A 16,126-nucleotide genomic window follows, 5' to 3' on the forward strand; every position below is an offset into this window, starting at 1 on the left:
AAGCGCACCATCACGTAAACTCAGACACACACAACTCTTTATCTTCATTGTACTCACAGAAACACAGTACAAGGAGAGATACGGTGACTATTCTGATATGATATGCGTTATTGTGGCCTGGTGAAGCGATACAGATGTGTTTAGCACGTGTAAGGCAGCTCGAGCTGAGAAAAGAATTGGAGAGAACATTTGACCCCTGCAGTAGGTGTTACTTTGTTTCAGATGGGTCTTTTTGTAATTATTTTTGTATTATTATTTAATTAATTTTCCCCTGAGGTCCACATAATGCATAATGGTTTTTATGCGCTGAAAAGCACCCATCATTTTATTTTTAATGACAGTCTTTCACCCTCTGTCTGACACTATTTTTTTTTTTTTCTGATTTTTGCTGATGTGTCCTTGTCATACGCATGTGAAATAATCGGAAAGCTCAGCTACAAACATGTTTTGAATTCTGAAAGCGGCAGGATGTTTTAATAGCTCTTTATTTTAAGGGATAAAAGACTATTCACAAGTGCACCGCAATATTTAAAGCAAGTCAGAGAGTTAGAGAGAAACCTTATTCCACTTTCTACACCTCCTTTTTGACACAGATGTGCAGAAAATACTCAAATACAGAACATTTTTTTTAAAAAGTTAAATGGATATGGGCTGGTGACCCAAAACTCATGAGCCTAAACGTGGGTTGCAAGACCCATGGACTATTTGAGAACAGGGTGACGATCCCCGCAGCTAATGTATTGTGCAAGTGACTGTCGACAGACCGAGCCATGGGAATATTTCCGTCTCTCTCAGCGAGCAAAGCTGAAGCCCTTATTTTGCTCTGTAAACCCAAACGGCTCTCAGGGGACTGGGCCGTCTCAGAGCAGCTCCCACGACCTCTGACCTCCTACATCCACACACGCAGCAAATCAGAAGTAAAGAGGTGAAGCCAAGCAGGACAGCATGTCGCTATTTATTGTTTTATCCAATCACATCGTGATACACGGAGAGCATGTGAGGACAGGACATCCAAATGAATCCATAATTAAATCTAATACAATAGATTCATCTGTTTCAATGTAATTGTTAGATATTCTGTGTGTGTGTGTGTGTGTGTGTGTGTGTGTAGTGGATTGCTGTGGTGTTGATTGCGCTGATGACCGAGGGCTCTTGTCAGTAATTGAGCTTAATTAATTTAAGAGCCTCGGATTGATTCCAGATCTCAGAGTTTAGTCTACAGTAAAGTAGGTGATAACAGCATCATTTAACCCTGTTTTTAAAGCAGCTGGATTTCTAATATGGTTCCACATTAACAAAACACCTGTTAAATGAGTTCATCTCAAAATTAATATTATTTACTCACCCTCGGGTTGTTTCAGATTCTTATGGTGCTGCTTTTTTCTGATGAACACACATATCGTTTTACAGAAGCAATTGCCGTTTGATGTATATTAGAGCTACATACATTTAAAATGATATATATTTATCACAAATATGTTTCTTAATGTATTTGTAAATTGTGAAGTTTGTACATAGCACATTTATTGAACCCGACTAGTCCTTAAGTAGCTGCATTTGCTCGAATGTGTTACTTTGTGCTAGAATTTTAGTGACTAATGTAAGCGACATTTGGATTAGTGTATCGTTTAAGACACGTTAAGACGTTTTTCTCTCATCTGAATTACACCATTTTCATTTTGAATACAGTTCTGCAGCGAGTTTGGTGACATCTACATGCATTAAATTACTAAATTGACTAGTTAATTAAAAATAAGGCTTATCACAGTGTTCATTACAATGTCTTCTCCGAAAAAGGAAATTGGCAGCAGAATTTTTTGTGAGTAATAAAACCCTCAGCTACAGCGATATTATGGTCATTTTCAAGCTAATGGTCTCCCTTCTGTGTAAATCAGCTCTTTTGATTTTTATCTTAAGATACAGTATCTAGGCCCTGCTGGCAATTTGACTTTTTTTTTGGTTTCCCATTGAATATGTAACGGACAGAATGTCTATTACAGTTGTCTTTTTAAAGGCATTTATCAAGAAAAAACACATTCGATGTAATATATTGCCTCATGCAAAGAAGCTATCAAGTGTTATATTCTCTTTTAACTACTATTAATATTATTTTCATATACTTTGTCTAATTAGTGATTTAATCTGCCACAGGAATATCATATATTTTAATATAATCGAATGTTTTCATTTGAGGATTTTTTTTTTCCCCAGCAAGTACTGATATCCAATCAATTTGATTAATCATGCAATTATTTAATCTTTTTTTTTTTTTAATCAATTGACAGCTAGTTAAAACAAATCATGTCTGATATCCCTTTTTCCCGGAGTCATGTGGAGATGAATGCCTGTGTTTTGATCCTCCCAGGAAAGTAGTGAGACAGTCAGCAAAGATTTTGAAATTCATCTGGCATTTACAGACGCAGCATTTCTGCTCTATAATCCACTCGAACACAGTGTCTCTGGAGCACCGACATTCTGGTTGTTTGTGTGTGTGATATCTGCTCTTTTCTGATAGGCCTGATCTGTAATAAAATGTCATCCAGACAAATGGCTCAGTACATTTTCTGATGTTGGTTCAGAGCTTCGAGCGGCTTTATGCTTAAAGATATTAGAGCTGATGCAATTAGAGAACTAATATCCTCTTTGTCTCCGTTTTGTCTGTCTAGGAACGGGTGGAGTATCTCTTTCTGATCATTTTTACGGTGGAAGCATTTCTGAAAGTTATTGCGTACGGGCTGCTGTGTCACCCTAATGCGTACCTGCGGAACGGCTGGAACTTGCTGGATTTCATCATCGTGGTGGTTGGGTGAGTGCAACCTGCAGTAACCCCCGAGACATGGGTATCAGAGTGCATAGGATGGTTTAAAAAGGTCATACACTTCAATAGAGGAGAATGCTTTGGATGTCAGTGGAGAGCTTTATTGTGTTTGCACCGAAGCTGAAATTTTCTCAAATAGTGGGTGAAACTTTATTATGTGGCGTCCTTGTTGAACGTTACATGTGCTTACTATTATAATAGAAATAAATCATGCATAATTACATGCAAGTAACCCTAAGCCAAACCCTACTCTGAATCTTAATATAGTAAGTACATATTAATAATTATAATTACTATGTAGTTAAAGGTATTATTACACTGTAACAAGGACTTAAAATAAAGTCTAAGCAAAACTGTTTAAATATAAATATATAAGTAATATAATTATTTTTATGAAACATAAAATGATTTATTAAATTCTAAATATAAAAATGTAAAAATATATATAAAAACAATGAACTCTCTGTTAAATAATAATAATAATAATCTAAAAAGGTGAAAATGTATAATTATTTATTCATTATTAATTTTATTTTTTAATTTAATATTAGCTCTTTTTTTTTAAATAGATGATTTTTGTCTGAATATACAATATTTTTGTTTCCCTGTAGATGTAGTAAAGTAGATTTATGTGTATAACTAATTGATAAAAAGGCAAAAATGTTTGACTTATGTTATTTTCAAGTCCGATTTTAAAAGTGCATGGTATTGGTTGGTATGGTATGTGAATGTTGCATGTTATCGTGCTGACTTTCAGAAGAAATACTGTGTCCAAAAGCTTTTTCCAAATGAATTTTATTTGCTGCATCCTGGGAAAAGTAAAGAATGCTGTCTTTTTTTTCTCATTTAGCAAATTGCGAAATTCAAAATATGTTTAATCTGAAATGTGAACTGATAACGAGTCGATAACGTCCTCGTTCTGTCTCTCTTTCAGGCTCTTCAGTGCAATATTAGAGCAGGCCACTAAAGGGGATGGTGGGACTTCAATGGGAGGCAAGGCTGCAGGGTTTGATGTAAAAGCCCTACGGGCCTTTAGAGTGTTGAGACCTCTGAGACTCGTATCTGGAGTACCTAGTGAGTACACACACACACACACACACACACACACACACACACGTCTGATGACTGTTGAGTAAGTCGTCCATGAGTCAGGACCGAGATACTGAGAGAACATGAATTTAAATAAATTTTCATTTCCTTCCTGTAGGAGGATCTGAAACTATTTGAGAATCAGCAATCACAACCCAGAAATTCAGAAGTCAAAACTCTATTAAGCCACTCTTATCGGCACGTGTAGGCACAGCTTTTTATTGTTGTGTAGGCAAAATCCATTTTCTTTCTGATTGGCAATTTTGTCCAGAATGCAACGTTCATTATATGTCTCTCAGCAATTCTCCGTTCTTATTAAGCACTCGCTTTATTCTACAGTCGCATATATTTTCACCATTTTAAACGGTCTACAGTATTTGACCATTTGTTTTAAACTGTTCTGACTTCACGAAGGGATCGCGATCATCGCACGTTATCATTTTATTATCGCTAATATGTACGGTTACTCTATAGAATGTAAATGTGTCACAAAACCGAGAAAACCGTCGGCGCGAAGTGTTCTTCAGGTTCCTCTGCTGTGTGCTCTCAGGTTTACAGGTGGTGCTGAACTCCATCATTAAAGCCATGGTTCCCCTCCTGCACATCGCTCTGCTCGTTCTGTTCGTCATCATCATTTATGCCATCATCGGCCTCGAGCTCTTCATGGGCAAGATGCACAGAACCTGTTTTTTCTTCAAAGACGGGCACAAAGGTCGGGATCTCTCGAGTAGTTCTTCCTTCCTTGTTCTAGTCCGTGGCTCCAGATCAGCTGATAGAATCCCGTTTCCTTTCAGGTCCTATATCTGAAGAAAAGCCGGCCCCCTGCGCCCCAAGCTCTGCCCACGGACGACATTGCACCCCGGCCAACGTAACGCAGTGCATGATGGGATGGGAGGGCCCAAATGATGGAATCACGAACTTTGATAACTTTGCATTTGCCATGCTGACTGTGTTTCAATGCATCACTATGGAGGGATGGACTGATGTCCTTTACTGGGTGAGTCTGCTCCAGTAACGCCACACCACACTTATAAGCACACACGGTCTCTTTACTGAGAAAACTCACATGATTGAGGTAGTGTTAGGAGTATCTCCCAGTGTCTTTACTTTAAAAGAAGAACCTTACTGGAATTTCTTTCCTAATTTGGAACAAACCCTAAAAGGAATCCTAATGGAACCATAATGGGAATTTCTTTTATGATTTCACACGAAATAACATAAAATTGATAAAATACCAGTCTATAGCATTAATGTTTTTATGTATATTTTTTTGGGGGGGATTTTGGGTGTGATTGACATTTAATTATTATGGAGATTATTGTGAAACAAGTACATATTCTGTTAAAGATTATGCAATATCCAGCAGAATTATTAAAAAAAAAAAGATTATTTAATATTTTTTTTTAAATGGAAATTCTATTAGGAATCCACATCCTCGTTTGCGATTTTTATTTATTTGTTTTTATTGCGTTATTATATATATTTTTTATCAGTGGTGTGTATGTTACTGCTTTTAAAGTCACTGCGTTGCTACCAAAAAAATTAACATGCTTTAATTTTGTGTATCTATTTTTATACCTTGCAAACCTTTGAATTCATGTGATATGTTTAACACTAAAAATAGTCTGCTTATTCTTCACTGTGAAAATGTTTTTAATTTGCAGAAACTGTAAATGCAAGTAAAAAAAATCGGGCTGTCATGTGATTAATCCCGATTAATCGCACCTAAAGTTGGTTTACTGTTGTAAACTGTGTGTATTTATTATGTATCTAAAAATACACACACATGCATGCATATATTTAAGAGAAATGTTATATACAAAATATTTATAATGGTATATAAGGAAAATAATATTATACAAAATATACATAAATTATACTTTACAAATGTATTCATGCGTGGGTGTAGATTTATTTATACGTAAACACAAACTTTTACTTTGCATGCGATTTAATCGTGATTAATCATTTGACAGACCTAGTAAAAATGTGCTGAAAACTACAAACCAATATTTTGCATCATAGGATGAAATTTTGTAGCGGAAGTGTGTTTAAAACATGATCAATTTACATTATAGCTGTAGAATTTTTATCGAACTAAACTGAACTAAAAAAAACACTTTACTGAACTAAAAATTGGAAATGAAACATATAAATATGTATAGCATAAACATTGAACTTTCTAATATGATGTTGGTAAAAACCAGAGCTATTTACCAGACTCACTGAAAAAAAAGTCCCATTGAGCCCTGTGTGTGTGATCACTGCTGCTCTCTAAAGCCCATCTTTTCAGTCTCTCAGTCTTCTGCGCTCTTCCAGATACTTAAAGTGATTGACGGTTTTCCTGATGACATCTTTTAAAGCAGTCAAACAGACTCGGCTGAACGTCTCTGTCTTTCTCTCTGTTGAATATGCTCTATGCTTCGTGGGTTTTCTTGATGTTCTGGGTTTCTGAGGGACCAGCATGTGCTGTTCACTGCACTCGTTTCCGCTGACTGTCTTCCTCTCCGCTTCGCTCTTCTTTCTTTTTTTTCTAACTGTCCCCTCCTCATCTCAGATGCAGGATGCCATGGGTTATGAGCTTCCGTGGGTCTATTTTGTCAGTCTGGTCATCTTTGGATCCTTTTTCGTTCTAAATCTGGTTCTTGGTGTATTGAGCGGGTAAGCATTGTGTGCTGAAAGTGTGTGTGTGTGTGTGTGTGTGTGTGTGTGTGTGTGTGTGTGTGTTTTTTGGACAATAGAGCAAGCTTTGACTGAACACTGATCAAACACGTTTTCTTTCTCGAAGCACTGGGATTGAGCGAGCCAGAGAGGGGTTATGTAGAACTGCCCATGTCTAGCAGACACATACTAATCATTCATTCATCCCTCTTCACCTGTACCCCTCCATCCATCCTTCCATCCATCCCTCTCTCTCCCCCCATACTCCATCCTTCCCTTCCATTCCCAGGTGAATGATGCTGTAGGGAATTCCTGGCCATGGCTTTATTTTGTCACTTTAATCATCATTGGCTCCTTTTTTGTTCTTAATTTGGTTCTTGGGGTTTTAAGCGGGTAAGGGACACTCATTCATTCTCTCTCCCTCTTCTTTATTTCTAACTCGGCTTTTATCATTTGGAGGGAGTGTTTGTCAGAGAGATCTGTTATTTTTCTTATCGTCTTTTTTGTGTTTAAAAAGTCTTTACCAGTAAGGGTCAAAGGTGATTTGTTTCCCTTTTTCCCTTAAATACATATTCATGGTCTTGTATGAATATCCTGTTCTGTTTATTGCAAGAAACACACCACTGTACAAAAGTTTGGTGTCGGTGATATTTTTGACGTGTGTGAATGTACACACACACATAGCTATTAGAGCATTTAACAATATTTCCATTTTTTGCAGTATTTGACAAAAATTTACAAAATGCAGTCATGCTGAGCGTAAACTTTTGAACAGTCGTGTTGTAGTGTATGCATTTTTGCTATTTAATCGCACATTTAAAATATTTTAGCTTCTAATTATTACAGTTGTTTTCTGATTCGGCCCGTTTATTTCATTGGACGGATATTTAGAGGAAGTCTCCCGCTTTCTGTTTCTCAGAGAGTTCTCTAAAGAGCGAGAAAAGGCCAAAGCTCGCGGAGATTTCCAGAAGCTCCGTGAGAAGCAGCAGCTGGAGGAGGATCTAAAGGGCTACCTGGACTGGATCACGCAGGCGGAGGATATCGACCCCGAGAACGACGACGAGGGACTGGACGACGACAAGCCTAGAAACCGTAAGTGTGAAGCCGGAAAGCACCAGCGTGGGGTCAATCGATCTGCTCTGAGTTTGTTATCGGAGACGTTTTGAAAAAGCGTTGTCCATGCAAATATAAGAAATTGATTGTTAAAATGTAAATGAGGACGCTGAAATGTTACGGTTTTAAAACTTTTATTTTGCTCTTGTTTTAATTTATACTTAGTCTGAAAATACTCGATCTATAAACTGTAGTGCTGTCAAATAGTTAATGGTGATTAATCACATCCAAAATAAAACTGTTTGTTTATATATGTGTGTGTGCTGTGTATATTTATTATGTATAAGTACACACACATACAGTATATATTTTGAATATATTGCCATGAAAGTATTTATATTCATATAATTTATATTACATATTTTTATATTAATAATAATAATATTTTTCTTAAATATATACATGCATGTGTGTGTATTTATGTATACATAATAAATAAATATATATATATATATATATATATATATATATATATATATATATATATATATATATATATACACAGTACACACTCATATACTATGTAAAAAAAAAAATTATTTACAGTTAATGACAGTGAATTGTTTGACAGCACTAATAAAATACCTTTGTTGTTTATTTTATTTTAATTGTTTATTTTATCTCTGGCCCTTCAAGTCTGATGTACAGGCACTACTTTTGCAATTTGCAAAATTCACTAAAAACACAAATTGGTTTATATATATATATATATATATATATATATATATATATATATATATATATATATATATATATATATATATATATATATTCAGATATTGATTGTCATTACAAAAACAGGATCTGTTTTATATATGAAAACAAACAGCAGCTCTCCTTAAATATTGTGATTGTGAGATTGGATACGTTTCAAAAACTTTGTAGATCTTGCTTGCTGAGGCCATTGTAAATTATTACCTCATGCTATTACACATACAGTTTTCAGATACGTTCTGGATTGCTTCAGTTGCAGATAAGATTTCTCCATCCGAAACTCACCACTGTCCAAAACTTGAATGGATAGATTAATGTGTTCGTGTTTGTATTTGAGCAGGTTTTGCTATCCATATTAGGCATAAAATTTTAAAAGCAAGCAGAAGCGGGCAAAACGTCCTTGAGGGGGACAAAAGGTTCACGAAACGTCTAGACAGTAATCTACAGTAGATAGAAAATTACGTCCAAGAATGCCAGTTTTAGGCTTTGGGTTGTATAATTTGTTTATATTAAGAATAATAAATGTGAATGGGAAGTCCCTTCAGGGATATACGGTATATATAGAGACTGCGCGTGTGTGTGTGTGTGTGTGTGTGTGTGTGTGTGTGTGTGTGTGTGTGTGTGTGTGTGTGTGTGTGTGTGTGTGTGTGTGTGTGTGTGTGTGTGTGTGTGTGTGTGTGTGTGTGTGTGTGTGTGTGTGGGTATTTGGACTTATTTTTGACTCTGGTATTTCAGAGCCTGAGACTGTGTATTGTCAGTCCGGCCCCTAACTGAGATCAGATAACTCTCACACACAGACAATGTATAGAGATATACTGCAGTTCACAAACTGACTCGCATCTAGTGGCACAAAATAGAACTGCACTTCAGATTATTTGTATTTTTTGGTATTAACAGTGATGTTAAGTGTGTTGTGTCAATTGTCTTGAGTTTTTTTTGTGCCCGCCTTTTTTTAAGCCTTAAATATTCAGGACAGAGAGAGGGCCGGTGGTGTCTCTTTCTGTCTCACTGTGTCTGTCTCTGTTTGAGTCTCGCTCTGTTGTTTTCAGGGAAGACTCATCGTTTACAGTACATCCGTGGAGCAGTGAAGAAAAAAGCAGCTCTGCTTCGTAAGGCGTGTGCGTCTCCATAGCAATCACGGTTTATTTTTTGCGTTTGCATGGGAAAAGTGCAACGAGACCTTTATACTGACCCCCGACCCATCCTTCCTCGCCCAGACAGGTCAATCTGGGTACGGAGGGCCATGGGGTCTCCCTGCTTAGTTCTCCGTATTTTAAGATTTCTGAATGATGATAAGCATGAAAAAAAAGAGGTTTGAAATTTAGACTCACTGCTCTTTTTTGGGATGGTATACGTTCTTCTGTTTGAAATATCTGGACTTTTAGCATGACATTTAGCATTTCTCTCCAGGTATTTGAATCAGAATCTGGTGCTTTGTAGCAAATCTTAGGCTCCTGTACACACACCGGGCCCCTGTTCTGCATGCGATGCCTAGATAGAAACAGCTCTGCTTTGCACACCAAGGGTCAAATGGTTCTGACGCTGAGGTTGCGATTTCTCTTCGACAGCCGTGATGAGATGTTAATAGAAATAGATTGCAAAGTATTGTGGACATCTTTCTCCTGCCTCGTCTTGCTTCACCCACACCTACTTCAGATTTGTTTAGAGCGTTTATGTTATGTATTTTATCTTAATTACAAATTACATTCATTTCATTTTAAACACATCAATTTTCACAACACATCATCATCATACTGATGATGCAATGTCACTGTTTCGACATCCGTAATCCCGTCTCGGAATATCCGATCAAACATAATCCCATAATCCCATTTCCAAGGGTGGTGTAGTCTGGATGATGATGTGTTTTTTTAAAAAAATTTTTATTAAGAAATAGAATTAGGGGAAAAGATCAGAGCCGGTGAAAATGCAGCATGGAATTTAGAGACCTGCTTGACCCCGCCCCCCTGTGCATGTTAATGAGATGGAATTGAAGGCCTGCATGCTGATTGGTAGATTATCATTGTTTTAAATCTTTTTACATGATATATCTGGGTAAGTTTGTCCAACTTTGGCTTTGTTTTGAAATCTGAATGAACCCGTCCAAATCATGAAGTGTTTTCTGATTCTGTTGGTTTGAGGTCTAGTTTAATTTAAGGTTAATTCACAGGTTCGACACCCATGACACACAGTACATGTGTGGGTTGTTGTTGTTGTTTTTTTCAAACATTGTTTGGGGCAGACATTCTCACATATGGTCCATATTAAACATTAAAAGGTCACATCTGAGCATGGATATGCTGGCTGTCGTCAAGACTTGCTGAGTCTATAATAAGAACTGGCTTAGTAAAAACTTTCTATACGTATATTATTTATACTATCCCTTTTTTCTTTCTACCTGATTAACTGGCATAATTTAGCATGTTTTATGTTTTAAGATATGGTTTTATTATAGTTATGACAGCTTTAAATAGCGTAATTTGAGATTTAGGCTTTTTTTTTTTATCAGTGACAAACAGCTACGTGTTTCTTGATGCATCATATACAAAACAGTCTAATCTGCACCTGTCACAAACACTGCAATTTGCCTCCTAATGTGTTCTTGCTTTGAGAAATATTTTACATATGTAAAATCAAAAACTATAGGCGCATTAGGTGAATAAAGAAGGTCATATATTTTATCTCTCTCTTTGTATCAGCCACCAGAAGATTATTGTGTTATGTGTTATGTAAAAATTCCATTTTACTTTCCTCAAAGCCAGTTTCTACTCTCATTTGTCAATGGGTAAGTGTTGATTTTGAACCCTGCTCATCTCTGCTGTCAGGGAGCCAGTGTAAAAGCTCAAGCGAGGGTTCTTTAGATGTTGAAAGTCAGTTTCTTGTGTGTATAAAACCAGCCTTTGATGAGCAATGAGTATCATCTTTTGCTGGTAATTCATCGCACTCTCTCTCCCCCTCTCTTTCCTCTCTCTCTCTCTCTCATGCAGTGAGTATGCCGGCCAGTGAAAATGAGTCAGTGAACACTGATAATGCTCCAGCTGGAGACATGGAGGGAGAGACCTGCTGTACTCGCATGGCGTAAGTCCCCACAGCATCCTGTTCCTCCTCTTCCTCCTGTTCTCCTTCTCCTCTAATTACTCGATGACTTAATTTTTATTTTCCTACGTGCTTAACTCTCTTTAGGTTTACGCTGTTCAGTATTCAGACATGTACAAAGATGGAGGGTCGAGAGCTAGTTTTAAATGGTTTACTGGTAGGAGAGGTCAGCAGGGCTCAGTGGGCGGCTCCTGGTGCTCCCGTGATCTTCAGTGTCTTTTTTTTCTGTACATCTGTTGCTGTCGTCTGTTTTCCAGCTGATCTGCCCTGTTAGTGATCAGTGTTTTATGTCACAAACACAGACAGGAACGTTCATGGAATACACAGACCATAAAAGTAATTATATAGATGCATTCCCACAGATATTAAAAATCTGTGACCGGTTTAAAGTTTAAAGTGCCCCTATTATGGATTTTGAATGGTTCATATTTTGGTTTTGGGAGTCCCAAAAAACAGGCTGACATGCACGCAAGGTCGAAAAAGACTTTTGTTCGATTTTATTACAACATGCATTTAATTTTACCTTATTTGTTCAGTGACTCCCAAACAATAAATTTTTGCAAACCCCTCCATTGATTGGTCGATTTTATTTAAAGCAGCGTTTGTGAACTTTTAACGCTCAAAAAGCGACACCTAGTGGCAAAATATGAATTAGCATTTTCATTAAGACCAACTCGAAAAGACCAACAAGTGAGGGATATGCTAATGTTTCATGTCGGTGTCGAAGTGAAACGCTTGGGATTCGTTTCAAACAAAGTTGACTTTTTCTTTTGAGAGACAGTAACTTTATACACGGTGCTAATTTTTCAAAAATCCATAACGGGCACTTTAATTTGCATATCACAAGTTGAATGTAACAAAAAATGTAAATGATGAGTGTTTGCTGAAAACAAACTTTGTCAAGCCACACAGTGTGATGTTTTTATCTATCTATCTATCTATCTATCTATCTATCTATCTATCTATCTATCTATCTATCTATCTATCTATCTATCTATCTATCTATCTTTCTATCTATCTATCATATGTGGGTGGCACTCAGTTGCTCCTGCTCATCATCATGGGGTTGCACTGAAGTGGTGGTGGTGTATGATCAGGCCCACCTGACTGCCCTCCCAGTTCTGCTGTCTCTGTGGAAACACTGTCCTTCATGATGTCTTGTCTGTTCTGTGTGTATAATACATTCTGTTTTCCATTCCAGAAATAGGATCTCCAAATCCAAATTCAGGTTAGTACATTACATACCGTCTGAAGGCGAGGCTGTCTTCCTTACCGCTCTTCATATATATATGTGTGTGTGTGTGTATTTGTGTGTGTGTTTGTTGTGTTTCGATGCCAGTGTTGTGTTTTGATCATCACGGTTGCCCTCTAATCAGTGGCTGAACATCCATTAACAAGTTCAGACTGCCAGTGTTATTCAGGTTAGATTTGTTTGCTACAGATGCCAAAAGAATTGAGAGCAGCAGCATATGCCAGCAGAAACACACATAGTTGTTATGTTTCTAGAAAGTGCATTTAGTGAATACGCGAAGGATATTTATCCCGGCTGGTAAGAATGGTGTCAGATCGTACAGGCTTTAAATTTTGAATGTTTTATATTGTTTTTCTCTCCGTCTCTCTGTTTTTGCTTTGCAGTCGATATTCACGCCGATGGAATCGGTTATGTCGGCGCACATGCCGTGCAGCGGTGAAGTCAAATGTGTTTTACTGGCTGGTGATTTTCCTGGTGTTTTTGAACACACTTACCATTGCCTCCGAGCACCACCAGCAGCCACAGTGGCTCACCAATGTACAAGGTGCATAATATACCGTTGCTACTGAAATGCACAGCAATGCAGATTTGAGCAGTCAAATATTTATAAAAATGTATGTGTGATGTACTTTATATATATATATATGCTTGGCGAAGCTAGTTTTATGACTCCCATATCTCGTATCTCTCAGAGCTCAGCAGTGTCTATCCAATCCCATAAAACCTCATCAAATGTTGTTAGGTAATTGATCTCAGAACCCTGGTTTGATTTGTCTACAAGGAAATTTACCAACCAAGGACGCTCTGTTGATAAAACTACTTTGCTCTTTTAGTAAATAATGCAGTGATGATTTAGTGTATTCATTTTTATTTTTTGACAGACATAAAAGTGGTTTCAAAAGTGTGTTTTAGCAGTGATTCCTTTTTTTATTTGGTTCCCAAAAGAACCTTTTAATCGACCGTTCCTTTAAGAATAATTTTGAAGAATATTTAAAAAAGAACCTTTTTCAACTTTAAAGATCCTTTTCTGCATTTGAAAGGTTCCATTGGTGTTCGAGGGTCTTTATTCCCATATTTGAGTGTACTCAATTACAGAACTATTTAAATGTCTGGGGTTGATTTTTTTGAAAATGAAAGCTGTAATATTGCATTGCCATTTTAAAAGCTGTTTTTAAAAGCAATGTTTTAATTTTATGGCAAAGTTGATTTTTAGCCGATTTCCAGTCTTCAGTGTCACATGATCCTTCAGAAATCATTCTAATATGTCTAACATTTGTGCAGTTTAATATTTTTTGGAAACAGTGATATGTTTTTAACATTTTAAAATGCGTTTGATTATGTACTTGAATACTTTATTAATTAAACTATTCATTTCTTTAAAAAAACAAAACAGTAATGTATGGTAGTGATCACTCTTCAGGTCTCAGTGCTGTACAAATCTCATAATAAATGGACGTGTTGTTTCTGTGTTTACAGAAATCGCCAATAAGGTGTTGCTGGCACTTTTTACTGGTGAGATGCTGCTGAAAATGTACAGCTTGGGCCTCCAGGCCTATTTCGTCTCCCTTTTTAACCGCTTTGACAGTTTTGTGGTGTGCGGTGGGATTCTGGAGACTATCCTGGTGGAAATCAAGATCATGTCACCCCTCGGCATCTCTGTGCTGCGCTGTGTGCGTCTGCTCCGCATCTTCAAGATCACCAGGCATGTGTTAAACTGTGCGTTTTGGTAACCGTGGGGTGTGACTTTGTCTTAATGCTCGGCTGTCCTCTCTCAGGTACTGGAACTCTCTCAGTAACCTGGTGGCATCTCTGCTGAACTCGGTGCGTTCTATCGCATCCCTGCTGCTGCTGCTCTTCCTGTTCATCATCATCTTCAGTCTGCTTGGAATGCAGCTCTTTGGTGGCAAGTTCAACTTTGACGAGACGCGCCGCAGCACCTTTGATAACTTCCCCCAGTCTCTCCTCACCGTCTTTCAGGTTCTGCCACAGTCTCAAGAAACAGGTCACGCTCTTCAAGCGTTTTCAAATCTAACCCATGTTTGATTTTGTGATTTGTAGATTTTGACCGGAGAGGACTGGAACTCTGTGATGTATGATGGGATCATGGCGTACGGGGGACCCTCGTTTCCTGGCATGCTTGTCTGCATTTATTTCATCATCCTCTTCATCTGCGGAAACTGTATCCTAAAGAAAGCATGATGTGACGCAAAAAACTGATAATAAAACTGTTCATAACGCTCCTGAACTCTAAACAGACATCCTCCTGAATGTCTTCTTGGCCATCGCCGTGGACAACCTGGCAGACGCCGAGAGTCTGACATCAGCGCAGAAAGAGGAAGAGGAGGAGAAAGAGAGGAAGAAGCTGGCCAGGTTCAGTGACTCACAGTTCGCATGAGTGCAATGCTTTGAGATGGTCCGAGGGCCTGTAAAACCTTCCTGTGAAGATTTCCTGCCCTCTGCTTAATGAGCTCATTAAGTGCATCGGTTATGACTTCATTAGTTTAACATCGAGGAAATTAAGTATAATTTTTACAGAAGTGTTTTGCCCCTCTGAAGAGCTGTAAATACAGGTGCTTAGTGGGACCGTAAAGCTGCACACGCACGCATTTATCACACGATTTCTGTCTCACAGAACGGCCAGTCCAGAGAAGCGCCAGGACTCGGAGAAACCACCTCTGGAGGATGAAAAGAAAGAGGAAAAGATTGAACTAAAATCCATCACTTCTGATGGAGAGACTCCAACTGCCACTAAGGTCGCTACAGAGAGGGCACATAGCAACACAGAATAAAGGGCAGCTATTATGCCCGGTTTTTGTCTCAAGTGTCTGTGAAGTTTCAGCTCAAAATATAAATGATATATTATTGTGAATTCGAAAATGCCTATTTTGACTGAAAGCAGAAATGGATGTATCTTTAAATCCATATGAGCCGCACATGATAAAAGACACTAATGTTTAAACTACTGTTTTCTGTAATTAAAAAAAGAATACATATAGAATGCAGACACGTATTATAGATATTTTTTACATGTATCAACATACAATTTAAAAAAAACAATTTTAATAATGAATTTTTCTTTTTCTTTTTTTTAAATGTTACCCTGGACCACAAAAACAACCATAAAGGGCAGTTTTGAAAAATTTAGATATATACATCATATGAATATGGATTGGGGCCAAGCAATAAAAAAAAAACCATCTCAGATGCTGTTAAAAATCTGGATTCTGAGGGTGCAATAAAATTGAAATATTGAGAAAATCACCTTGTACAAAGTTTTCTGCATTGCAAGGCAATGCTTTTTTTTATTATGGTTACGGTGGGAAATGTACAAAGTAGTATCTTTATGGAACATGATTTTTACTTAATATCCTAAAGATTTTTGG

The 16,126-nt window shown here is 37.4% G+C and overlaps 1 protein-coding gene across 11 annotated transcripts in view; it reads left to right on the forward strand.

The window, feature by feature from the left end:
• cacna1c (calcium channel, voltage-dependent, L type, alpha 1C subunit) overlaps positions 1-16,126 on the forward strand; it is a 114,407-nt gene that overhangs the window by 73,153 nt on the left and 25,128 nt on the right. For all 11 annotated transcript variants that reach the window (XM_043236634.1, XM_043236633.1, XM_043236631.1 and 8 more), the window contains 14 exons: positions 2,667-2,806; positions 3,753-3,892; positions 4,458-4,619; positions 4,702-4,904; positions 6,465-6,568; positions 7,488-7,660; positions 11,383-11,473; positions 12,693-12,719; positions 13,127-13,287; positions 14,220-14,445; positions 14,519-14,720; positions 14,802-14,922; positions 14,999-15,113; positions 15,376-15,496. In XM_043236634.1, the coding sequence (XP_043092569.1) occupies positions 2,667-2,806; positions 3,753-3,892; positions 4,458-4,619; positions 4,702-4,904; positions 6,465-6,568; positions 7,488-7,660; positions 11,383-11,473; positions 12,693-12,719; positions 13,127-13,287; positions 14,220-14,445; positions 14,519-14,720; positions 14,802-14,922; positions 14,999-15,113; positions 15,376-15,496 (1,986 nt within the window). The remainder of the gene's footprint in view (positions 1-2,666; positions 2,807-3,752; positions 3,893-4,457; positions 4,620-4,701; positions 4,905-6,464; positions 6,569-7,487; positions 7,661-11,382; positions 11,474-12,692; positions 12,720-13,126; positions 13,288-14,219; positions 14,446-14,518; positions 14,721-14,801; positions 14,923-14,998; positions 15,114-15,375; positions 15,497-16,126) is intronic.

This window comes from Puntigrus tetrazona, chromosome 4 (assembly GCF_018831695.1).
Source record: "Puntigrus tetrazona isolate hp1 chromosome 4, ASM1883169v1, whole genome shotgun sequence".
NCBI classification, from domain to species: domain Eukaryota; kingdom Metazoa; phylum Chordata; class Actinopteri; order Cypriniformes; family Cyprinidae; genus Puntigrus; species Puntigrus tetrazona.